The following is a 25967-nucleotide window of genomic DNA, read 5'->3' as shown; positions in this document are numbered from 1 at the left end:
TAATACTGCTCTGCGAACAGTCTGGAATTCGAAGTCAGTAGTTCTCCGACACCTGGCAGTTTGAATTTTTTTGCCAGTTGTTAAGGTAATTGTTGTGCCATTCAACTGTTAATGACAAACATTTGCTTTCTGAGCGATCCATAATTATTATGGTACATATATCAGTTTTGAAAATTACTTCGAAGAAATGACAGTGTTTGACTTTCACCAAAAAGAAACAGTTTATGGATGCTGTGGAATTTATAGTCTGGTTAAAATTACTTGTTAAGTGATGTCTGTCACTTGCTGCTACAGTGTTGCCACGTTGGCTGCCAGTTACTGCTCGGTTATTGCCGATACACAAATAAAGCGGGTCACTTCACAAGTGCTGTTAATGAATAACATGGAGCAATGTTGGAAGTGGCCTCTACGAGGTATGATGGGAGTGTTAGCTGCTCTGTCAACAGCTAATTTTAAGTGACCAGTAACTTCTCGCTTTCGTTAGTTATCTGAAACATCCTCACACTGGCTGCACTAGGTGCCTTTTTGCCAATCGATGAGCAGTCCCAGTTACAGGTTATAAGAATGATAGGTAGAAAAAAATAGGAGCAAAGGAAAAGTCAATACAATGATGAAACTAATGAAAGAATGCATTGTCTGCTGTAGGCTGTATTTCGCTTTATTAAAATTGTGCTATTAGGTAATTTTGGCCATGAGTCACTATCAAGCACATTTGCTATGTCTTGTATTACAAATTGTACTCGTCAGCTTCTTGTATGAATGTGACATAAAATAATGTGATGGACATGATATGTAATAAATGGCATAGCAGATGTGCTTGATAATGGCTTGCGCCAAAATTATTTAACAGCTTAATAAAGCACAATACCACCTACAGTGGACAGTGTATTCTTTTATTAAAGACTTGGATCCCTATGGAAGTAAAATCTTAATGATGAAACTGACACAGCAAAGTATTATAAATGAAAAAATTACATTTAAACCAATTAACTGAATAAAAATTACACTCAGTCACTTTATATGATTTAGAAATGAAAATTTTCAAAGATGTGACGAGAATCTAACATGTGACCCTCTAAACGTCAGAAATGTATGTTAACCACTATACTATGCTGCTGTCCTGCATTTTCCTGTTAGATTTATGACTTTCCAGAAGCAGTCACAACTCTGATTTGCCACCTTCAAGAAGTATGTCCTCACGTACAGAGCTTATCTAATGCAGGCCGATCTCTATGATGGTGATAATTGTATGTGTGATGCCGAATCGTATTTTGCACGGAAGGATCCAGCAGTGACTGATTCATGCTGTGTGTGAAAGGTGCGCATTTTGTTGGCATCATTTGTGTGTGTGTGTGTGTGTGTGTGTGTGTGTGTGTGTGTGTGTTTTATCTATGAGCTAAACTCCATCCGAACAGGCCTTGGAAGACCCAGTGGTATTGTCCGACCACCATGTCATCCTCAGCCAGTAGACATCATTGGATGCAGATGTGGAGGGGTTTGTTGTCAGCATACTGCTATCCTGGCAGTCACCAATTTTTGTGACCAGAATGATTGTTATCAATCTGATGAAATGTGAATTAAAAGCATGATGCCACGAATTGGGATCCAAAGTTCCAAACACACCAAGAAACAAAACCCAACAAGGAATTGACAGTGAACTGATTCATTGCTGTGGCATTTTGACAGCGATGAGCAGTTCAGTCGTGGCATTGAGCCTCTCTGATTGGAGCAAACAAACTCCAACGCATGAAGTGTCAACTGACAAGTAATTTTAATCAGACTAAAAATTAAGAGAAGGGTATAATGAAAAGTTTCTGGATTCTATCATCCACACTGTCAACAGTGCTGAAGCAGAGAGATAAGATTGCTGAAAAGTGTCATAAAAGGAGAAAGCAGACTGGTTGAAGTCAGATACTGCCACTTGAAAAATACTGACTGTTGTTGCTTCATCAGTGTAAGGAACAAAACATATCTGTCTGAGGTTATATACTTAAAAAAAGGCTGTCATTCACTGTTAGTCTGGTCTTGAAGGGTTCACCACTAGTGAGGGATGGCTCACTGACTTTTTAAAAAAGAGGTAACTTCATTTTTAAGATGATTTTTTGAGAAATTGAGAGCTTTGAACAGTTTGTTCACCATGAAAAAATGAATGGAGTTAAAATTTGCTGATGTATTCTTGGAAATTTGTTTGTGCTTTTCATTTGAAATGTTAAATTAAATAAAAAAGTAATTATATGGTAAACAAATCAGCTTTCTTTTCATTTATGCTCTAGTTGCTTTTTTCTGCTCTCATTTGTAAAAAAATACATATGCTATTGAAACTATACAGGGTGATTCAAAAAGAATACCACAACTTTAGGAATTTAAAACTCTGCAACGACAAAAGGCAGAGCTAAGCACTATCTGTCGGCGAATTAAGGGAGCTATAAAGTTTCATTTAGTTGTACATTTGTTCGCTTGAGGCGCTGTTGACGAGGTGTCAGCGTCAGTTGATGCTAAGATGGCGACCGCTCAACAGAAAGCTTTTTGTGTTATTGAGTACGGCTGTTCCCTCAGCTCGAACAAGAAGCACAACAATTCATATTTCAGCAGGATGGAGCGCCACCACATTGGCACTTATCTGTCCGTAACTACCTGAACGTCAACTACCCGAGGCGATGGATCGGCCGCCAGGCAGCCTGTGACAGAGCACTTCATCACTGGCCTCCAAGAAGCCCTGATCTTACCCCCTGCGATTTTTTCTTGTGGGGGTATGTTAAGGATATGGTGTTTCGGCCACCTCTCCCAGCCACCATTGATGATTTGAAACGAGAAATAACAGCAGCAATCCAAACTGTTACGCCTGATATGCTACAGAGAGTGTGGAACGAGTTGGAATATCGGGTTGATATTGCTCGTGTGTCTGGAGGGGGCCATATTGAACATCTCTGTACTTGTTTTTGAGTGAAAAAAAACCTTTTTAAATACTCTTTGTAATGATGTATAACAGAAGGTTAATTATGTTTCTTTCATTAAATACACATTTTTAAAGTTGTGGTATTCTTTTTGAATCACCCTGTAGTATGACTTTTTAACTTTTTATTTTTGCTTGTTCCTGGTGCCACTTCAGTCAGTGAAACTTTCATTACATTTAACTCTCAGTTATTGGAACTTCTTTTTTAAGTCCTTTGAACTATAAATTAGGAAGATTAGACTGTACTTGTTTTTTTGTCTACTGGCTTTCCCTAAACTGGAACTAAACCTGTATCCTGCATGACAGCATAGTTTTTCAAAGTGCTGTCTGTCTATTGGTACACCTTGCTCTGCAACTCACAAAACAGTGTGTGGTGGAGGGTACTATTTAACCATATTTATTTTGTATCCTTCCTTTTCCCCTTGTGTATGAAACATGGGAAGAAATATTGCCACTATCTAAATTTTTCAAAGTTTATCATTTTGGTCAGATACAAAATGGATCATGATCAATTTTAACTAGTAACATCAATATGGACTGTTTCAATGCAGATAAGAGCTCAACATGCTGATGGTATTGAAGCCATTAGAGGAGGTAAATTGCTTGAGTTCCTTCTGGTAGACAATGATTTCAGTCCTTAGGCATTACAATCAACTTTCACCTTGAAATTAAGACTGTATGATCACAAATTTCATTAACAGAAGATGAATTTCACTTTTTCTCATATCCAGGATTAACCCAAACAAGCTGCAGTCGCCACAGCGGAAGTTGGAGGCTCTGCTGGCCCAGGACCCTGCCCTAAAGGAGAGTGCCCAGCGGGCATTTGTTGCTTACCTAAAGTCTGTCTTCCTAATGGCTGACAAAGCAGTGTTCAACATCGAAACACTAGATACTGATGCTTATGCCAAGTACGTAAGATACATGAAAGACACTGTAATGTTATCTAGATGTTACTAGATAGAGGATTAAAGTATGGAAAGCACACTGATTCCATCATATTGTCTCATTTTGTATGCTGTAGTGAGTAATAAATTAGTGGAAGTGCAGAATGATTCAAAACATATATGTGGATAAACACTGTTTATCAAACAGAAAAGGTGTTCAGGAACAGACAAGTACTGTGGTTATAATTTTGTTGTGTTCCTAGTTGATAAATAAATAATATTTATTATAAAATATTTTACTCTTGAGTGCAGTATTAACAATTAATCACAAAAAGGCAGTAGAAGGATCAGCTGCCAGAATGTAAATAGTATACATTATAGTCATTTTATTTGCACAAAATATGATATTTACCTATTAAGATGACCGAGCGAGGTGGCGCAGTGGTTAGCACACTGGACTCGCATTCGGGAGGACGACGGTTCAATCCCGTCTCCGGCCATCCTGATTTAGGTTTTCCGTGATTTCCCTAAATCGTTTCAGGCAAATGCGGGGATGGTTCCTTCGAAAGGGCACGGCTGATTTCCTTCCCAATCCTTCCCTAACCCGAGCTTGCGCTCCGTCTCTAATGACCTCGTTGTCGATGGGACATTAAACACTAACCACCACCACCTATTAAGATGAAATTCTTTCCCCAGATTTGTCATTAGAAAAATACAGGGTTATCTTACATTTGCAGATTAAACTACCACTGATGATGTCAATGTTTTTATATTGCATTATAGATCAGTACAGGGAGCATCATACATTTACATATAAAGCTTTAGCAATGGAGATCACATTAACACTTATTTTGAAGAATTTGGAAAGATTGGAGGGGGGAGGGAATAGTAACATCAGCTTGACTGAAAATTGGGGCCAATGTGGGGAGGGTACTGGTGAGTGGACAGCAAAATTCAATTGCTGCCACCCATGGAAATGTATACCATGTATTTTGTAAATGTGTACCTCATTTAAAATCCAGTTTGAATCCATTTGTTGTCAAAATTGAACTGACCTTAAGGTAGGACAAATACTCAACAACAGTATACATTTCTGCTGGAGTTGGTAAAAGTCTATATAAGGGTCAATGTTGTCAACATTTCCATGAGGTATGATGGGAGGGAAAGGGGTGTTCCATCTGCTGGTTTTATGGAGCCAGTAAGAAAGCAGCAAACAGACAATATGTTTGGAAGCAAGATATGGAGAATATTGTCATACTCTCACATTGTTATAGATGCGAAATTGACTGCATATTTGGACAACAGCTATGTTCTTAGCTCCTACTGAACCACTACCTCACAAATCACAACATATTTGGAAGATACTGCCAAATAATTGTGACAACCAAGAAATAAAATTTAATGGTGGCCATTTCACTTCACTTACTTCACTGCCTGACCACCTCCTTGGAAATCATGACATATTCAAAAGAAGCTATGGAAGGAGCAGGAGGAAGAAATAAATGCCAGTAGGCTTCTTACAAATGAAGGTTATGATACCGGTGGTGGTGGTGGTGGTGGTGGTGGTGGTGGTTGTGGTTGTTGTTGTTAAATATAGTGAGACCACATTTAACCGTCTTAGGTAGAAAGCAAAAAAGGATGCTTGGAGCATAGAAAAACATAACAGAAAACAGTATTTGCACTAGCATCCATGCTCTTGCCCTTTCTGCAGTAAAAGTACACACATTCACACAAACGACCACACAGACACCCAACACACTCTCCCACGGCCCTAGCAAGACAGGTTATGAATTATCATAGCATAGGCTGATGAAGGTGGCAAGGGAGTAGGGAAGGACACACTAGGCAAGGAGAGGGTAACGGGATGGAGTGCAGCTGATCTTTTTGTAGGTGAGTAAGCTGCTCCACAATAATACGAAAGGAGTTCAGAGGGTAGAGCATTAAGAGATAAGTGAAAGGAGGGGGGGGGAGGGGGGAAAAAGAAAGGAAGGTGGAGATGACAAGAGACATGGAAGGGACAAGAACAAGAGGAGAGAAGCATTGGGGGGGGGGGGGGGGATGCCCACAGGGAGGAGGAGGAGGAAGACATGTTAGTAAACTGCATGCATTTCAGCAAAGAACTTGCAGCAACATCAGTGTATACCTATAGCATCATGGCTGTTTGGTATTTGAGACATGAATTTCACTGCCAGGCCACACAGCATTCTAGAATCAACCAAGGATAATATCAACTTATGTTTAGAATCATAAAATACCATATGATGTTTTAATGCAAACAACCGTATATGAGAAAAGTCCCTCAAGTAACATTCTAACCTGTACAGTTTTAATGTCATAGGCTGGCCCAGAAAGAAGAATGGGTTTGAGCCTAATGCAAGAAACATATGGTTCTTGAATTCAGATTTATGCTGCCTTTCATTCATCTGAAAGGTAAAGGTTTTCCAATATTGCTGCAGGGAGTTTAAAATTGGTTTATAACTTTGTAGCAAGCAAGACTTACTAAGACTTTCTAACAATTATTTCATCAACTGGTGAATAAGTATCCTCCCATTTTGCTTTCATCTGTGCAATCTACCGTCTGCGGATATGCAGAGTAGATCACTAATATTACTTGCCAGGTAGAAGTAGTATGAAACAGCAGAAAATCATCAAATAAAGATAATAACTAGCCAACAGTGGTGGTGGTGATGCAATGGTTATTTTATCCTGTTTGTTGTTGCTCAACATCAGTCTTTGCAGTCTTTAGTGGCCAGATCGAAATACTTAAAGTTGAGCATGTTAAAAATAGTATCATGGGCGAAGATTAATAGAGAAAAGCCTAAACTTACAACTATTTGTGTGGCTGGCTGATCACTGAACTAAAAATAACTTTGTAAAACCTAAGAATCTGTTGCATAAAAGATTAAGCTGGATATCACAGAACTCAAAACAAAAGACATTTACCACACTCACCTCATCATCTAAAATAAATAGGGGACAATTCTCACCCCCCCCCCCCCCCTTGCCCCATAATTTCAAACAAGCACACTTGGTTAAAATAACTTGAACTAGAATGAGTACTTCACATGTTTAACAGACATCTGAGTGTTACTACTGGCATAAAAAGATATGTGGCAGAAGATAATGCCCTACAAGAAGGTACTTCCATATCTGAAGGGAAAGATGAACACCACAATTGTATAACTGGTAGTACCCCCTTCAGCTTATTATCCATCACCTTCTTCCTGTTGACACATGAGCTTTTATGTCAAAAGTGAAAATATTCTCAGAAGAAAATTCTGAATTAATTGTTTTCATGCATTTTTTCAGCCTCCGACTTGTCGGGACTGCCATTTGATTGCTGAGATGCGTCACTGAAACATTTTTGGAGAAGAAAGAACTGAATGACACTCCTTAACATAAAGTCAAACAATGGAATATCTAAGATGGAATGTAACAACATTAGAAAAAGGAGAGTTGCTACTCACCGTGTAGCAGAGATGCTGAGTCACAGATGGGCGCAAAAAAAGACTGTCAGAAAGTGAGCTTTCGGCCGACAAGGCCTTTGTCAAAAATAGACACCCCCCTGCCCACTTACACAGACTCACACGAAAAGCAACTCTTCCACAAACTCACACAAAAAGCAACTCATACACACACGACCAGAGTCTCTAGCTGGCTGGCTTCAGCAGCCAGTGACTGTTGTCATGTGAGTGAGAGTGAGTTGCATTTGCTTGTGTGTGTGTGTGGGGGGGGGGGGGGGGGGGGATCTGTTTCTGAAGAATATCTCCATCAGGTGCAGCATTAGGAGTAGGAATTAGAATAAAGGTGGACAAGGATATTATGTAGGTTTGATGGGCAGCAGAACTTTGGGTCAAGTGGGTAGGTAAGAAATTCTTCATTTCAGGACATCGTGACAGATAGTCGAAGCCATGGTGAAGGATTCGGTTGAGCTTTTTATGGCTAGGATGATACAGGATGATTAGAGAGGTGTTGGTTGCTACCTGGTTAACAGTTTTACGGTGTCAAAGGAGGAGGTGCAATGAGGGATCTGTTTATGGATGAGCTGGACAGGATAGTGTCTGTCATTAGAAGCTTTGGTAAGGTTATTAGATTTCAACAACTTCTTCTTTACACTGTAGGTGTGGCATCCATGGATGTCAAGGCCGTAGAGAAGAGACTTTTTGTCATGGAATAGTCGACAGCTGTCAAAATGGAAGTATTATTGGTGGTTAGTGTACTTGATGTGAACAGATATATTTATGGACCACTGAAAGGTGGAGATTGACATCTAGGAAGGTGACTCAATAAGTTTAGAAGAACTAGGTGAAATGGATTTGGGAGTAGGTGTTGAGGTTCTGGAGGGAAGAGCAAACAAAGCATGTCCCTATCGTGAGTCCAGACATTAAAATGTCGTCAAAGAATCTGAATCAGACAAGGGATATAGGTGCTGATTGAGTAGACAGGATTCTTCCAGGTGGCCCATAAATAAGTTGGCACAGGATGATGCAGTGCGAGTATCCATGACAGTACCATGGTTTTGTTCATATGTTTGTGGGTTAGACTGTTGTTGACCAGGAGGTTTAGGAAAGAGGTGGTGGATTTTGTATCATGAAGATGTTGGAAAAAGGCTGGGTTCCAGGGCCACAAGACCGTGGGCACAGGTGCATCCACAAAGACCAACATGTAATCTGACAATGGAAAATCCAGGATTGAATAGTGGTGATAATGGGACAGGAACTGTGGAAAGGCACTTAAGGAAAAGAGCAGTATCTTGAATGAAGGATGGGAGGTTGGTTGTGGTGGTCAGCAAAGACAGAGGTTTATTCTGTTCTGTGGGAGCATTGTATCCAGTACAAAGGTAGGCAATCAGTAGGGAGACCTGTGCAGTTGGGTTTGTGGGTTTTGGTGAGTAGATAGAAGGCACGGCTGCAAAGGAGGGGGGGGTTGCTAATGTGAGGAAAGAGATGGCTTCAGGTGTTAGGTTTTGGGGTGGATCTAAGGCCTTGAGGAGCTGCCGAAGGTCACGCTGGACATTCCAGAGGGCCAAACCCACACACATATCTGTGGTACTGCCAGGGAACTTGCATGCCACCATCCAATGCCAACTTATTTATGGGCCATCTGGAGGAATCCTTCCTATACTTTCAACACCTTGTCTGGTTCAGACGCACTGATGACGTTTTCAGGATATGGACTCAGAGCAAAGACAACCATTGCTCTTTCCCCCATGACTTAAACCCAAATTCCTTTCATCTGGTCTTTCTCAACTCAATGACCCATCTTCTTAGACGTCGATATCCGTCTACGTCTATTTGTATGAAGCACACCAATGGCTAAGAGTACCACTACTTTGACAGCTGTCACCCATTCTATTGCAAAGTCTCTTCCTTACAGCCTCACCATCTGCAGTGGAAAGCAGGTATTTTTCAAAATAATAAATAACCTTGCCAGAGCCTTTAGTGAGAGACCATATCCTACCCAGCTCATCCATAACAGATTTCCTGCCCAGATACTAGTAAACCTGTTAACTAGTCATCTGTCAACATCCTCTGATGATCCGGTATCACCCGAGACAAAAAAGCTCAATCACACCCTACACCAGAACTTTGACTACCTCTTGTCATGCCCTAAGACAAAGCATATCCTATACAAACTCTTATCCTCATCACCCAAAGTAGCATTCTTGTCCTGAAATGAGGGATTTCTTAGCAATAATCCTACCCACATCATCCAAGTTTCTGCCGCCTACCCAACCTACAGAATATCTTCGTAGATCCATATTCCAATCCTGCTCCCGACGCTGCACCCCATGGATCATCCCCTGCGGCTAACCCAGGTGCAAGACCTGTCCCAAACACCACTTCCTACTGCAGTCCAGTCACAGGCATTTCCTGTTGAATAAAAGGCACAGCAACATGTGGAAGCAGCCATGTTATATATCAGCTACACTGCAATTACCGAACAGCATTCTTTGTAGGCATGACAAGTGACCAACTGTCTACTCCAATGAATGCCTACCCTTAAACCATCCAGTTGCTGAAAATGCTGCACACTACAACACAAATTACTTCAGCAGCTGCTTCCCTACGCAGGCCATTTGGATACTCCCTTCTCGCATAAGTTTCTCTGAACTATGCTGTTGAGAATTCTCTCTCCAGCATATCCTGCACTCTCACAATGTTCCTGGCCCAAACCTCTGCTAGATTATTTCTCACTGCTTAGCTTTACTTTTTCCCCACACCACTCCTTTCTTGTACACAATCTGTCATGTACTGCCTTCTCATCACATGGTATTTTATGATTATAAACATAAATTGATATTATCCTTATTTGATTGTAGAATGCTGCATGGCCTCCAGTGAAATTCATGTCTCAAATGCCAAATAGCCATGATGGTATGGGTATACACTGATGTTGCTGCAAGTTCTTTGCTGAAATGCATGCAGTTTGCTAGCATGTCGTAATGACATTTTCTGAACTCAGTAGTCTGTAGAATTGCGGCCACCAAAATGTTTATTCAGTAGATGTTCTCTCAGGTTTCCACTTCACTGTGCTATTATGTACAATTTATGTACATAGAGGTGTAAAACCTTTCACCATAACTTATTGTAATATCATTCTTAACAACTGAGGTTTGTGTGTCACCGATTTATTCTTGAGAGAGAGGAAGTGAATTACCTTTTTTATTTGCAATTTTGATTAAGTTTGTTTATTGTTGGTTATTAGTTTTACATAATTTGTCCTCTTGTAGGTCCCTAGGTTTGGCTATACCACCACGAATTCGATTCCTACAGAAGTACCAAAAAGCTCAGCGACAGAAGCAGCTACATATGCTTGAAGCATCTGGAAGGGACAGAGTGGTAATTCCAAGCCATTCTGTAGATGCTCCAGTGGAAGACGACAGCGTTGCAGCTAGTTCTGAGCATGATGAGACAGATGACAGCAGCAGTGAGAGTGACCACGACCGTAATGGTGCCGCTGGAGACATGCACTGGACACTCGGTGGTGAGTTGTGCTTCAGTCAGTCAGATTTTGGGGCGCACTGGAGTTTCGCTAGTGCATTATTACTTAGTAAGCTACTTTGTTGTTTAGCAGATTTCAGTATCAATACTGAGACTGTATGACCTATTAAGTGAAGTCCCACAAGTGTTTAATATGATACATCTGGTAAGTTTCACAGATATGCTGGCTGACAAAAGCCTTCACTTTGTTGTTTGATTCTATTCTGTTCATGGCTTGCCCCAGTACTTATCTGTGTAGTTCTCCTGAAATGTGCCAAAGATTGTTGTGAAATAAGGAAATACTATAAATTAAACCCATTCGTTTAAGAATACCACTTTGAACATTAGGGTCCCAGTTCTTTGTGTGAAACTTTCGCAGTTGTTCCATGATTGAAAAATACCAATGTAGTTAAGTAAATACTACACTTAGGTGACAGAAGTAATGGAATACCTCTTGATATCATGTTGGATCTCCTTTTCCCTGGCTTAGTGCAGCGACTCGATGTTGTATGGATTCAACAAATCGTTGGAAGTCTCTGCAGAAATATTAAGCCATGCTGCCTCTATAGCTGTCCATAATTGTGAAAGTGTTGTCGGTGCAGGATTTTGTGCACAAACTGAGTTCTTTATTATTTCCCATAAATGGTAATTGGAATTCATGTCGGATGGAGTAGGTGGCTACATCATTTTCTCAAATTGTCCAGAATATTCTTCAAACCAATCGCAAATAATTGTTGCCTGGTGACATGGCACATTGTGATCCATAAAAATTCCTTCATTGCTTGGGAACATGACATCCATGAATGACTGCAAATGGCCTCCAAGTAACCGAACATAACCATTTCCAGTCAACAATTGGTTCAATTGGACCAGAGGACTCAGTCCATTCCACACAAAAACAGCCCACACAACTATGGAGCCACCATCAGCTTGCACAGTGGCTTGTTGACAACTTGGAGCCACGGATTTGTGGGGTCTGCGCCACATTCGAACCTTATCATCAGCTCTTACAAACTGAAATTGGGACTCAGCTGACCTGGCCATGGTTTTCCAGTCATTTGGGGTCCAACTGATATGATCACAACCCCAGGAGAGGCACTGCAGGCGATGTCGTGCTGTTAGCAGAGGCACTTGCATCGGTCGTCTGCTGCCGTAGCCCACTAATGCCAAATTTTGCTGCATTGTCCCAATGGATACATTTTTTGTACATCCCACATAGATTTCTGTTGTTATTCCATGCAGTGTTGCTGGTCTCTTAACAGTGACAACACTACACAAACTCCACCGTAAACAGTCGTTACATGAAGGCAGGCAGCCAGTGCATTGTTCGTGGTGAGAGGTAATTCCTGAAATTTTGTATTATGCAGTCTTTTGACACTGTGGATCTTGGAATACTGAATTCCCTAATGATTTCTGAAATGGAATGTCCCATACATCTAACTGTAGCTATCATTCTGCATTCAGAGTCTGTTAATTCATGACATGCAGCCATAATCACGTTGGAAACCGTTTCTCATGAATTACCTGAGTACAAATGACAGGTACATCAATGCACTGCTCTTTCATGCCTTGTGTATGTGATACCACCACCATCTGTTTATGAGGATATTGCTGACCCATGACTTTTTTCACCCCAGTGTGGTAAGATACTTTGTCGCTTAGCAGCTTTCGGTATCGATACTGAGACTGTATGTCCTCTTCAGTGAAGCCACACAGGTGTTGACTATGATACATCTAGTGAGCTTCACAGATATGCAGGCAGACAAAAGCCTGCACTATGTTGTGGCACAGGTTTTGACTATGATACATCTAGTGCGCTTCACAGATATGCCAGCAGACAAAAGCCTGCACTATGTTGTGGCACAAGTGTTGACTATGATACATCTAGTGAGCTTCACAGATATGCAGGCTGACAAAAGCCTGCACTATGTTGTTTGATTCAGTACTGTTCAAGACATACCCCAGTACTTGTATGTGCAATTCTTCTGAAATATACCAAAGCTTGTTGTGAAATAATGCAATACTGTAAAATGAACCCATTCCATTAGGAATACCACTTTGAGAATAAGGGCCCAAGTTATTCTTGTGAAACTTTCATAGTTGTTTCATGACTGAAAAATACCAATGTAATTTAATAAACACTAAGCTTTGAATAGGAGATAATCATCTATAATTCCATGTCACTGAGAAAGCAGCAGATTTCCTCCAAATAGCAGCTATTTTTATAATTTATTTGATTAAAGCTGTGTGTTTGTTTTTCGAATTTATGGATGCTCAGTGACAAAAGCTAACTGGAACAAGCATAAATAGCATTAAGCACTGAAACGATAGTTCATTGCTTTTTGTGATTTTCTTGTCTTTGTTAATGTGCAACTTGAGTCAGTCCACATCATTGAAGGTTCTTCAGCTAAACTTAACTATAGGGCATTCACATGCCGCTCTTTTTCACAGTATAGCACAGATGTTGGCAGAGTGTATGCTTGTCACGTTGGGGCTACCTATTGTAGCATAGTATTTAGTAGCAATGATGAGCACTTAGCCATAAAATATGATTTACTTGCCTTATCTTTGCAAACAGCTTTGGCCGCCTATTGATGTTTCTGATATGCGGTATATAAAATTCTGTCTGAGTGTTTCTGTATTATCCATTTTCTTCATTTGGTACATCTTGATGTTTTTGTTTGTGTGTGTGTGTGTGTGTGTGTGTGTGTGTGTGTGTGTGTGTTAGGCACTTTTTATGTTGAAACGGTTATTATTGGATCTGTCTAAATTATGGTTATGTTTTGTTACAGATTGATACAAAGTAATTTGTATAAAATAAGAAATCTTGGTATTGATGGCAGATTCTTCACGAGTTACATTAAGTGGATGTAGCTGCTAGTAAACTTTTCAGGATGTGAGGTCGTGGTCCAAGAAACTCTTCTGTTCCTGATGGTTCGTCCAGAATTGCACTGGACATGCTCAGAAGCGCTCCTCCAGTGAGTCTTTCTGACTTACTGGTAGGACATCTGAGCGCGACATAAATGCTGTCGGAAAGGTGGTGTGTTCAAAGTAAGATGTGATGAGCAGTGATAATCTGTGTCAAAGATAAAACTTAACAATTGATTGTCATCATGTCATAGATAAAACCATCTAGCAATTCTGCAGAGCTACTGTCCGTATGTCACTAAGTTTCATTTCCTCCTCTTTCCTATTAAAATTATGCTGATGCTTATAAATTTCAATGGCTTCTCTACATAGTCGTGGATAATAATGTGACATTGTAGATAAAATTTCTGTTTTACAAAACTTCATTTCGTGGTTTCCTTACTGAAGAGCATGCTCTGCTACAGCTGATTTCTCTATTTTCCTAGTCGGTAAAGACTTTTTTGCTCTTTTAGCCATGTATTTATGCTCCTCTTGGTAGTTCCAATGTTAACTTTACCAAACGTACACAGAATTTTGTATACACCACATGTCGGCAGAGTAGGGTGTTTATCCTTCACAGATCTGAATACTTGTATTATTTTCTTTGTTGGTCTGAAGACAGATCTGATATCGTGTTTCTGTAAAATCTTACTGATCTAATCCGTTACTTTTTTAATAAAAGGGAGAGAAACTGTATTCTTCCGTTGTTGTGGTTCATCCTTGTCCTTCGGTCTTGTGTTCCTTGGTCACAAAATTCTCTTTACTTCTTTCTCTGAGTAGCCATTTTTCTCGAAAGCCTGCTTCAGATGTTTTATTTCAGCATCCAGATGTTCCGATGTGCATATCCATTCAGCTCTGTCGACAAGACTTTTAATGGCACCTCTTTTTTGTGGATGGTGATTGGACTTTTTATGCAAATATCTGTCTGTATGTGTTACTTTACGAAAAACTTTATGTTCCTAACTTCCATTAGACTGTCTCGTAACTAAAACATCCAAGAAAGATATTCTGTTGTAGTTTTCCATTTCCATGGTGAACTGGATTTTTGGATTAATTTTTTTAGATGATCAAAGAATTCGTCCAAAGCCTATCTACCATGGTACCAAACCACAAATGTGTCATCCACAAACCAGTACCAGCGACATGGTTTCTTATTTACTTTGTCCATGGCCGATTGTTCGAATTTATCCATATAGAAATTAGCAATCGCAGGGTCTAACGGATTATGCATTGCTGCGCCTCAAATTGCTCATAAAATTCATCGTCCCACTGGAACTGACTTGAATTAAGGCAATGTCTAAAAAGAGCAGTCAAATCTCTTGGGAAAATATCTGTTATAAAAATCATAACTTCATTAACTGGAATAATAGTGAATGACACTACATCGAAACTTACAAGAATATCCTCAGGAGCCAAAATTAGTCCTTCGAGTTTTTCAATAAAATGATGCGAGTCTTTTACATATGAATCAGTTCTCCCAATACTTGGTTGCAAACGAGTTGTCAGATACCTCGCTATTTTATACTTGGGAGAATTGATGGCACTAACTATGGCTATCAAAGGAAAATCTATTTTATGAATTTTGGGTATGCCCTACAGTCTAGGACACACAGTTTCACTCTTCAACAAAGCTCTTTTATCTTCTTTTTGAATAGAGGTAGATGACTTAATCTGATTATTTGTTTTCCTCAGTATGCTGGCTGTAGGGTCCTTCGAAAGCTTTTTGTACTGTCCTGACATTAAGAGGTTCACCATCTACAACAAAAGAGAGGTGTCATTAAAAGTCTTGTCAATAGAGCCAAATGGATATGCACATCGCAACACCTGGATACTGAAATAAAAATTCTGAAGCAGGCTTTCAAGAAAAATGGCTACTCATGGAAAGAGGTAAAGAGAATTTTGCAGCCAAGGAACAGAAGACAGAAGGACAAAGATGAATCACAACACCAGAAAAATACAATTTCTCTCCCTTTTATAAAAAAAAGTAACGGATCAGATCAGTAAGATTTTACAGAAACATGACATCAGATCGATCTTTAGACCAACAAAGAAAATAAGTCAAGTACTCCGATCTGTGAAGGATAAAAGCCCTCCTCTGTCATGTGGTGTATACAAAATTCTGTGTATGTGTGGTAAAGTTCATATTGGAACTACCAAGAGGAGTGTAAATACACTGCTAAAAGAACACAAAAGTCTTTTGCTCTCTTCAGTAAGGAAACCACGAAATGAAGTTTTGTAAAACAGAAATTTTATCTACAACGTCAAATTATTATCCATGGGTATGTAGAGAAGACACTGAAATTTATGAGCATCAGGATAATTTTAATAGGAAAGAAGAGGCAGTAAAACTTAGTGACATATGGACAGTAGCTCTGCAGAATCGCTAGACAGTTATCTTTGACAAGATGACAATCGATAGTTAAGTTTTATCTCTGGCAAGGATTATCTCTGCTCATCACATCTTACTTTGACCATGCCTCCATTCCTACAGTATTTATGTCACTCTTGGATGTCCGATCGGTCAGTCGGCAAGACTCAGTGGAGGAGCGCCTCTGAGGATGTCCAGTGCAGTCCTGGATGAAACGTCAGGAATGGAAGAGTTTCTTAGATCACGTCCTCACATCCTGAAATGTTTATCAGCAGCTATGTCATCCGGACGCGAAAGCCTTCATTCTGTGATTAAGTAGATGGCCCTTTCTTCATTTTCTGCTATTGTAGCATCCTAGCATTTCAGTTTTTGATATATACAGCACTACTCATGGTGAAATAGTATTAGTAGTCTGGTAAGAGGAGTATTGGTGGCAGAGTTTACAAAATACACTGTAGCATTACCCTTTGTCTAATTTTAGCCTGAAAATAATAATATGATTATGAATAAGTGAAGCCAATAAATGTGACTACAGAATATTAGTTGAAGTGACAGAATGATCTATAGTAATAGCTGAGGTCTAGGTCAAGTTGGCAGTTGATAATTTGGTTGAGTTGATGAAGCTACCAAATGTGAATATGAAATGTATGTTGAGGTGATGGAACAACCTGTAGCCTATCGCAAAGTCTCCATAACTGTAATGTCTCTCGACCTTATACTGTATTGGCTGTGAAAAACAAACAGTAATTTAAGCTCCCATATACCTGTAATAAGTGTTATATAGATACTTCTGACAAGATCAGAGACAAAGGGGATGGGGCTGTGTGATGGCGATCATGTGCAAACAACCCAAAGAAATATTTAAAAAAGAATTTATTTTTTTTACATCTACGAACTTTTAATTTTCTGAGTGAGCTTTCTCAATCATTAAACACCTCAGTAGGCAACCATAATTGTTTATGCTGCATTCAGTGTTCTTATAAGTAGCCAATGTGAAATATTGAAGCAGATAATGTCAGCCTGAGAAAGTGTTCTCTTGTAAGTGGACAACGTGATTTCTGTCGATGAGTTTTGCAGCTATGGTGTGCGAACTGCTTCATGAGGTCACACAGATACAAAGCTATAAAAGTAGGTTGAACTACAAGAGCCTTATTGCTCGTGAGAAGGGTACCGAGGGGGCACAATGGAGCTACAGAAAAGATGATGGGTTAGTTGTAGCATTAAAAAAACTCTTTGTTTGCTGGAAGCAAATTAAGTATTATAAAAATTTTGCAATTAATGTATGGGTTAAAAGGGTAGAAACTTTATCACAGGTGAACTGCATTTAACAAAAAAGACTGCAGTTGACTGGAAAAGCTTTTGTAGACAGTGTGTGTGGAAATGTGTGCTAAACACTTGACTGCTCACTTTTGAGTGGGCAAGCTGAGTGACTGTAGGAGAATGCAAGATACCTTAGATAGAATTTATAGTAGTTGTGATGAATGGTAGCTAGCTCTAAATGTAGAAAAATGTAAGTTAATGTAGATGAATGAAAAAAAAGCCCAAGCATGCTTCCGTCAGATTTTGATAAGTGATAAATATCCTTGTTAATAGTCAGCTTGAAACATGCTCTCTTCAGTTTTTTTATAAGCCACAACCATGATTCTTGATGTTGCCACACACACTCTCCACAACAATAGTTACAACTTAAAGTATGCTCCTTTCCGATTTTGATGAAGAAGTCTGTCATGTTCAGATACAGCATTAGTAGTGTCCTACCTGACACAGTGATGTCATTTAAATACCTGAGCATAATGTTGCAAAGTGATATGAAATGGAATGAGCATGTGGGGATTGTGGTAGGGGAGGTGAATGGTCGAGTTTGATTTATTGTGAGAATTTTGGGAAACTGTGGTTCATCTATATAGGTGACCACGAGTAGGGAACTTCAGTACTGCTTGAGTATTTGGGATCCTTACCACATTGGGCTAAAGGGAGACATCGAAGCAGTTCAGAGGTGGGCTGCTAGATTGGTTACTGGTAGTTTCGACCAACATGCAAGTGAGAGAGATGCTTTGGGAGCTGAAATGGGAGTCCCTGGAGGAACACGTTTATGAACACATTGATAAAATTTAGAGAACCACAGTTGTAAGCTGACTGCAGAACAATTCTTCTCCCACCATCATTTTATGTACAGTTAATGCCACTGACTATCGTCACACAGTTACTCACTGTTTTTCATTCAAGTACCACACAGTCAAGCATATTTTATACCAAGTTGATCTCAGTTGTATGGCTTTGGTGGCTCTCTTCATATTATTATGCTCATATATTTTGCAGGCTGTATTCACATTAATGCCATTGAAGTGCTTATGAGGTCGCCATTCTTGTGGATGAACATTCCATAATTATATACTAAACAAAGGATGCTCCAGATAGGAATATCAACAATGTAGGAAAAGATAGTGTCATGAACACATCATCATACATGCCTCTACATCTGAATAAATCTGCTATAATGGAGCAGTACCTTAGTACAGAACATCGCATGATGTGCAAGAAGAATAAAATTGAATCCTCAGTTTCGTCTTTGTGGGAAACTGTGATAAAGAAGGCAATACATATTCACACAGTGTATACCCTAATAAATAGGAACACAGATTTACAATTAAGTACAGTCTGGAACCCAACTCTTGCTGTTGTTAGACAACTGTTGAGAAAAACAAGAGTGTCTGGTAACAGTTCCACTGCAACATAGTGGATGATCCACATAGCCAAAAATTTTGATTTCTCACCCAAACATACTGATACTCGGCAACAGAAATGGTGAACTAACACTAGCACGAAAGGCTACAGTTCTGTTTCTGGTCTTCCATTTGGAAACAACTTGGTCACACATCTGCAACTTCTACATGAAGCTTCAATAAGAGGAACGTTGCAGTTATTGCCAGCATTAACCAACAACACAGTCTGGCAGTTTTGAGTAGTTGCCTCAAAGAAATGTTGTTGAATGTTCTGTTGGCAGATCCAAAAGCCATATGTTCAGTATATTTATTTTTTATGAGATTCCTAAATAGTGAGTTGGATGTGGTTCCAAAGGCATCAATGACACTTAAAAAGTATGTTTCCATATCATGACACCATCTAGTCAAAAAAATGTGCAACTAAGTAATATTTTGGTTGTTGGGTGCTACAGTTAAGTATAAGACCAGTTCAGTTCACAATATTTTCCTGATGTTGTTGATAAGTTGGCAACATGTCCGTTACATGTAATGAATGGAGGTACTTAGTAAGGATAAAATCAAACAGAAGCAACAATAAGGGATGGATAGGTCCTGAGATTAAAGCATCTTGCGTTAGGAAGAAAGAGCTCTACCTAACTAATTCAGAGGACAACTTGCTATTAAGTTTTGAAGCTTCATTACCATAAGATTTTTCCCCTCTTTTTTTTCTTTTTTCTTTCAGTCTGTTGTTAAAGAGCAAACTCATGCACTATGCTAAAAAATTAAATCACTCCAAGAATAAGGCAAAAACAATTTGGAACATTCTTAAACAAATAAAACTAGTGCTCCTAATACAGCTGGGCCCCCAGAAAATAGGTCTGGCAGAAATGGGGATACTTCCATATTATTGGCCACCAAATTATCAGGTACATCTGATAGACATTAGTTTCAGAAATTCAGCCCCTAAGTAGATTAGAAACTTCATCAATAAAAAAGCAGTAATTCTGCTGACTATGGTGTTGTTTCTAGCAGAATATTAAAATTTTATGGTGATTTCGTAGGATTACCCCTTAGCTGCCTTTGTAATCAGTCACTGTTCCAGGGCTTATTTCATGGCAGACTAAAATATACTGGAATAACGTCCATCTGTAGAACTCTAGATAAGCAAACCACCTCTGATTACAGACCTGTTTCACTTCTTTCAGTCTTTTGAAATGTTTGAGGAAGGGACATGTAGCAGAAAATCAATTCGTTTAACTGAGCAGGATTTGTTAACTGCCTTTCAGTTTAGCTGCTGTAAAGGATTGTCCACAGACAAAACAGTTCAAGACTCCCCTTGCAAAGTCCCAGCAGAGTTAAACAAAAACACTTACCATGTTCATATATTTTGTGACCTTCCCAAAGAATTTGATTATGTAGTTCACAACTAAAGCATTTTGGAATTAATGGTGTCCCCCTTGCATGGATGGAATCATATGTTCATAAAAGAAAGCTGACAGAATGTGTCGTAGGTATAAAGTTAACCTTGGAACAGGTGGAACGTAACTTGTCATTCCACAGGGGTCAACACAGGGCTCCCTCTTGTTTCTAACCTACATAAATATCAAGCAAGGTGGCACAGTGGTTAGCACACTGTACTCGCATTCAGGAGGAGGACAGTTCGAACCCGCATCCAGCCATCCTGATTTAGGTTTTCCGTGATTTCCTTAAATTGCTTCAGGCAAATGCTCGGATCGTTCCTTTGAAATGGTACGGCTGACTTCGTTCCCTGACCTACCCCAATCTGATGTGACCAATGACCTCTCTTTTGGTCCCCTCCTCCCAAATCAATGAACCAACCTATGTAAACGATCTTCCAGTGACTTTAAAGAGCTCTTCAAAAACTGTAGTGTTTGCTGATGACAGAGGCATACCAGTCAGTTGTCCAAACTCGAGCTTGGCAGGCACATCTCGGATGAAAGCCTACAAGTGGTTCACAGCTAACAGTTTGAGTCTTAATCTCACAAAGACTCACATTATGTGATTTCAAACAACCAATAATGAGCTATGGTGCTGAAACGCAATATGTAAAATCTTCAGGATCCAGCTGAATAACAAGTTAAAATTGAGTCATCACACAGATAAACTGATCAAGAAGCTCAGTTCAAGGTGTTTTGTCTGTAGAAGCCTCTCTCGTTGTGTTGACCTAGCTTTTTAATAGTTTGTGTTGCTGACAATAAAAATCAGTTTCAATTGGTTTGGGATTCACACATCACAGTACAAGATACAAAAATTATTTTCATGTAAACTTTGTCCTTTGTTTCAGAATAAACCCATCTAGCTTACAGCATGAAATGGGGAGTTCTTGCCAATTCAAAATAAAATTATATGAGATGATCAAAAATTTGCCGTTTGAAGGCCCTACAGTCCAGAATCGGCATGCCAATCAGGCAAAGTCACCATGAGCATTGAGGCAGTCATCCCACTGAAACACTAGGTTGAAGACATCCGTTTGGTAAAACACTGTGTCCTGCTGCATGAAGAAGTTCATAACTGTCTGCTTCACATCCTCGCCTGACTGGAATCATTGAGCCTTCAAAGCCTTTTTTAAGGGACAGAAGGCATAATAATACAGGGTTATTACAAATGATTGAAGCGATTTCACAGCTCTACAATAACTTTATTAGTTGAGATATTTTCACAATGCTTTGCACACACATACAAAAACTCAAAAGTTTTTTTAGGCATTCACAAATGTTTGATATGTGCCCCTTTAGTGATTCGGCAGACATCAAGACGATATCAAGTTCCTCCCACACTCGGCGCAGCATGTCCCCATCAATGAGTTCGAAAGCATCGTTGATGCGAGCTCGCAGTTCTGGCACGTTTCTTGGTAGAGGAGGTTTAAACACTGAATCTTTCACATAACCCCACAGAAAGAAATCGCTTGGGGTTCAGTCGGGAGAGCGTGGAGGCCATGACATGAATTGCTGATCATGATCTCCACCATGACCGATCCATCGGTTTTCCAATCTCCTGTTCAAGAAATGCCGAACATCATGATGGAAGTGCGGTGGAGCACCATCCTGTTGAAAGATGAAGTTGGCGCTGTCTGTCTCCAGTTGTGGAATGAGCCAATTTTCCAGCATGTCCAGATACACGTGTCCTGTAACGTTTTTTTCGCGGAAGAAAAAAGGGCCGTAAACTTTAAACCATGAGATTGCACAAAACACGTTAACTTTTGGTGAATTGCGAATTTGCTGCACAAATGCATGAGGATTCTCTACTGCCCAGATTCGCACATTGTGTCTGTTCACTTCACCATTAAGAAAAAATGTTGCTTCATCACTGAAAACAAGTTTCGCACTGAATGCATCCTCTTCCATGAGCTGTTGCAACCATGCCGAAAATTCAAAGCGTTTGACTTTGTCATCGGGTGTCAGGGCTTGTAGCAATTGTAAACGGTAAGGCTTCTGCTTTAGCCTTTTCCATAAGATTTTCCAAACCGTCGGCTGTGGTACGTTTAGCTCCCTGCTTGCTTTATTCGTCGACTTCCGCGGGCTACGCGTGAAACTTGCCCGCACGCGTTCAACCGTTTCTTCCCTCACTGCAGGCCGACCCGTTGATTTCCCCTTACAGAGGCACCCAGAAGCTTTAAACTGCGCATACCATCGCCGAATGGAGTTAGCAGTTGGTGGATCTTTGTTGAACTTCGTCCTGAAATGTCGTTGCACTGTTATGACTGACTGATGTGAGTGCATTTCAAGCACGACATACGCTTTCTCGGCTCCTGTCGCCATTTTGTCTCACTGCGCTCTCGAGCGCTCTGGCGGCAGAAACCTGAAGTGCGGCTTCAGCCGAACAAAACTTTATGAGTTTTTCTACGTATCTGTAGTGTGTTGTGACCATATGTCAATGAATGGAGCTACAGTGAATTTATGAAATCGCTTCAATCATTTGCAATAGCCCTGTAGTATGGGGAGAGATTAGGCATATAGGGTGGGTGTTCAAATATGTCCCATTTGAGTTGGAATAACCTTTGTGTTAAGACATTCACGTTATGGAGATGTGTTCTATCATGGAGCAGCAGCATCCCTTGTCGCACAGACCTTGATGCACGATTCCACCACGATAGTTTTTGACAGAAATGCTGCCCCATACACATTCTTCATCATGGTTTTTAGGTGAAGAACTCATCAAACCATGTCCAGAGCACATTTTTATCTGGAAAGGAAGTTCCTTGAAGGTTTTTTAATAGAGAGTGGGAAAGGTAAAAATCTGAGGGCACAATATCAGGTGAATAAGGTAGGTGTGGATTGACTTCCCAGCCCCACTCCTGTATTGTGTTTTTTGTCAAGTCTAGCAGAGTACAGGTAGATTTATCGTGGAGTGACATCACTTCACGCTGTCTTCCTAGTCATTGTTCTTGGATTGTGTCTGCAGTACATCTCAGTTGTTGACAACAAAAGTCAGCAGTAATGGTTAAGCCTCGGAAGCAATTCGTAGTACATCACACCATCACTGTTCCACCTGACATGTAAAATTATCAATTGTGAATGTGCACAGGTCTTTGTATGGTGAGTTGCTGCTTCGTTTGGGCTCAAATATTCCTTTCTTTTCCTTATATTTAATAAAACTCCACTTTTCATCACTAGTAACAACACAGGATAGAAATGGTTGGTGTTGTTTACGGGCCAGTTGGTGATGAGCAGGCAGAGATTCCTACATGGCCATCCACTGATTTTTGTGATTTTGGCTTAGAGCATGTGGTACTTTTGTGTCTGATTTTTGAACCTTCCCCATTGCATGCAAAAATTGCACGATGGTGGAATGATCACAGTTCATCACATTTGCCAGTTTTCAGGTACTCTGACGTGGATAATTGTGGATTTTTCCATTTAAATGATCTTCGTCAAACCCCAAAGGTCTTCTTGACTATGGACAGTCACAAATGTCAAAATGATCCTGCCATGTCTGTCCATTGCCATTATCCCCATACATGGCACAAATGTTTCTGGCTACCTCCACTGCTGTCATCCCTAAACTGAACTCATACACAAGAATATACTGGAAATGTTCTGATTTCTCCACTTGGCACTCAATTTTCTAGCATCCATAGCTCCACTCACTTTCTCCAGATGACAAAATGACAGTATGTATACTCAGATAGCAATAGTGAACTGCAAATAAAAAATGACAATCAATAAATCATGTTGTTGTTGTTGTGGTCTTCAGTCCTGAGACTGGTTTGATGCAGCTCTCCATGCTACTCTATCCTGTGCAAGCTTTTTCATCTCCCAGTACCTACTGCAATCTGCATCCTTCTGAATCTGCTTAGTGTATTCATCTCTTGGTCTCCCTCTACGATTTTTACCCTCCACGCTGCCCTCCAATACTAAATTGGTGATCCCTTGATGCCTCAGAACATGTCCTACCAAGCGATCCCTTCTTCTGGTCAAGTTGTGCCACAAGCTTCTCTTCTCCCCAGTCCTATTCAATACTTCCTCATTAGTTATGTGATCTACCCATCTAATCTTCAGCATTCTTCTGTAGCACCACATTTCGAATGCTTCTATTCTCTTCTTGTCCAAACTATTTATCGTCCATGTTTCACTTCCATACATGGCTACACTCCATACAAATACTTTCAGAAATGACTTCCTAACACTTAAATCTATACTCGATGTTAACAAATTTCTCTTCTTCAGAAATGCTTTCCTTGCCATTGCCAGTCTACATTTTATATCCTCTCTACTTCGACCATCATCAGTTATTTTGCTCCCCAAATAGCAAACCTCCTTTACTACTTTAAGTGTATCATTTCCTAATCTAATTCCCTCAGCATCACCCGACTTAATTCGACTACATTCCATTATCCTTGTTTTGCTTTTGTTGATGTTCGTCTTACGAGGGCAGTTCAATAAGTAATGCAACCCCTTTTTTCTGAAACAGGGGTTGTTTCATTCAGCATTGAAATACACCAGGTTATTCCCCAATCTTTTAGCTACACAACACTATTTTTCAACGTAATCTCCATTCAATGCTACGGCCTTACGCCACCTTGAAATGAGGGCCTGTATGCCTGCACGGTACCATTCCACTGGTCGATGTCGGAGCCAACGTCGTACTGCATCAATAACTTCTTCATCATCCGCGTAGTGCCTCCCACGGATTGCGTCCTTCATTGGGCCAAACATATGGAAATCCGACGGTGTGAGATCGGGGCTGTAGGGTGCATGAGGAAGAACAGTCCACTGAAGTTTTGTGAGCTCCTCTCGGGTGCGAAGACTTGTGTGAGGTCTTGCGTTGTCATGAAGAAGGAGAAGTTCGTTCAGATTTTTGTGCCTACGGACACGCTGAAGTCGTTTCTTCAATTTCTGAAGAGTAGCACAATACACTTCAGAGTTGATCGTTTGACCATGGGGAAGGACATCGAACAGAATAACCCCTTCAGCGTCCCAGAAGACTGTAACCATGACTTTACCGGCTGAGGGTATGGCTTTAAACTTTTTCTTGGTAGGGGAGTGGGTTTGGCGCCACTCCGTTGATTGCCGTTTTGTTTCAGGTTCGAAGTGATCAACCCATGTTTCATCGCCTGTAACAATCTTTGACAAGAAATTGTCACCCTCAGCCACATGATGAGCAAGCAATTCCGCACAGATGGTTCTCCTTTGCTCTTTATGGTGTTTGGTTAGACAACGAGGGACCCAGAGGGAACAAACCTTTGAATATCACAACTGGTGAACAATTGTGACAGCACTACCAACAGAGATTTCAAGTTGAGCACTGAGTTGTTTGATGGTGATCCGTCGATCATCTCGAACGAGTGTGTTCGCACGCTCCACCATTGCAGGAGTCACAGCTGTGCACGGCCGGCCCGCACGCGGGAGATCAGACAGTCTTGCTTGACCTTGCGGCGATGATGACACACGCTTTGCCCAACGACTCACCGTGCTTTTGTCCACTGCCAGATCACCGTAGACATTCTGCAAGCGCCTATGAATATCTGAGATGCCCTGGTTTTCCGCCAAAAGAAACTCGATCACTGCCCGTTGTTTGCAACGCACATCCGTTACAGACGCCATTTTAACAGCGCCGTACAGCGCTGCCACCTGTCGGAAGTCAATGAAACTATACAAGACGAAGTGGGAATGTTTGAAAATATTCCACAAGAAATTTCCGGTTTTTTCA

The 25967-nt window shown here is 40.3% G+C and overlaps 1 protein-coding gene across 1 annotated transcript in view; it reads left to right on the top strand.

The window, feature by feature from the left end:
• Positions 1–25967, top strand: part of LOC124622038 (probable ATP-dependent RNA helicase DDX10) — a 92393-nt gene that overhangs the window by 51170 nt on the left and 15256 nt on the right. Inside the window, exons 9-10 of the mRNA XM_047147597.1 lie at positions 3685–3861; positions 10571–10824. Of these exons, the coding sequence (XP_047003553.1) occupies positions 3685–3861; positions 10571–10824 (431 nt within the window). The remainder of the gene's footprint in view (positions 1–3684; positions 3862–10570; positions 10825–25967) is intronic.

Source organism: Schistocerca americana, chromosome 7 (assembly GCF_021461395.2).
Source record: "Schistocerca americana isolate TAMUIC-IGC-003095 chromosome 7, iqSchAmer2.1, whole genome shotgun sequence".
In the NCBI taxonomy this organism is placed as follows: domain Eukaryota; kingdom Metazoa; phylum Arthropoda; class Insecta; order Orthoptera; family Acrididae; genus Schistocerca; species Schistocerca americana.
Note: the sequence above shows the minus strand (reverse complement) of the source record. Positions and strands in the feature narration are given on the sequence as shown.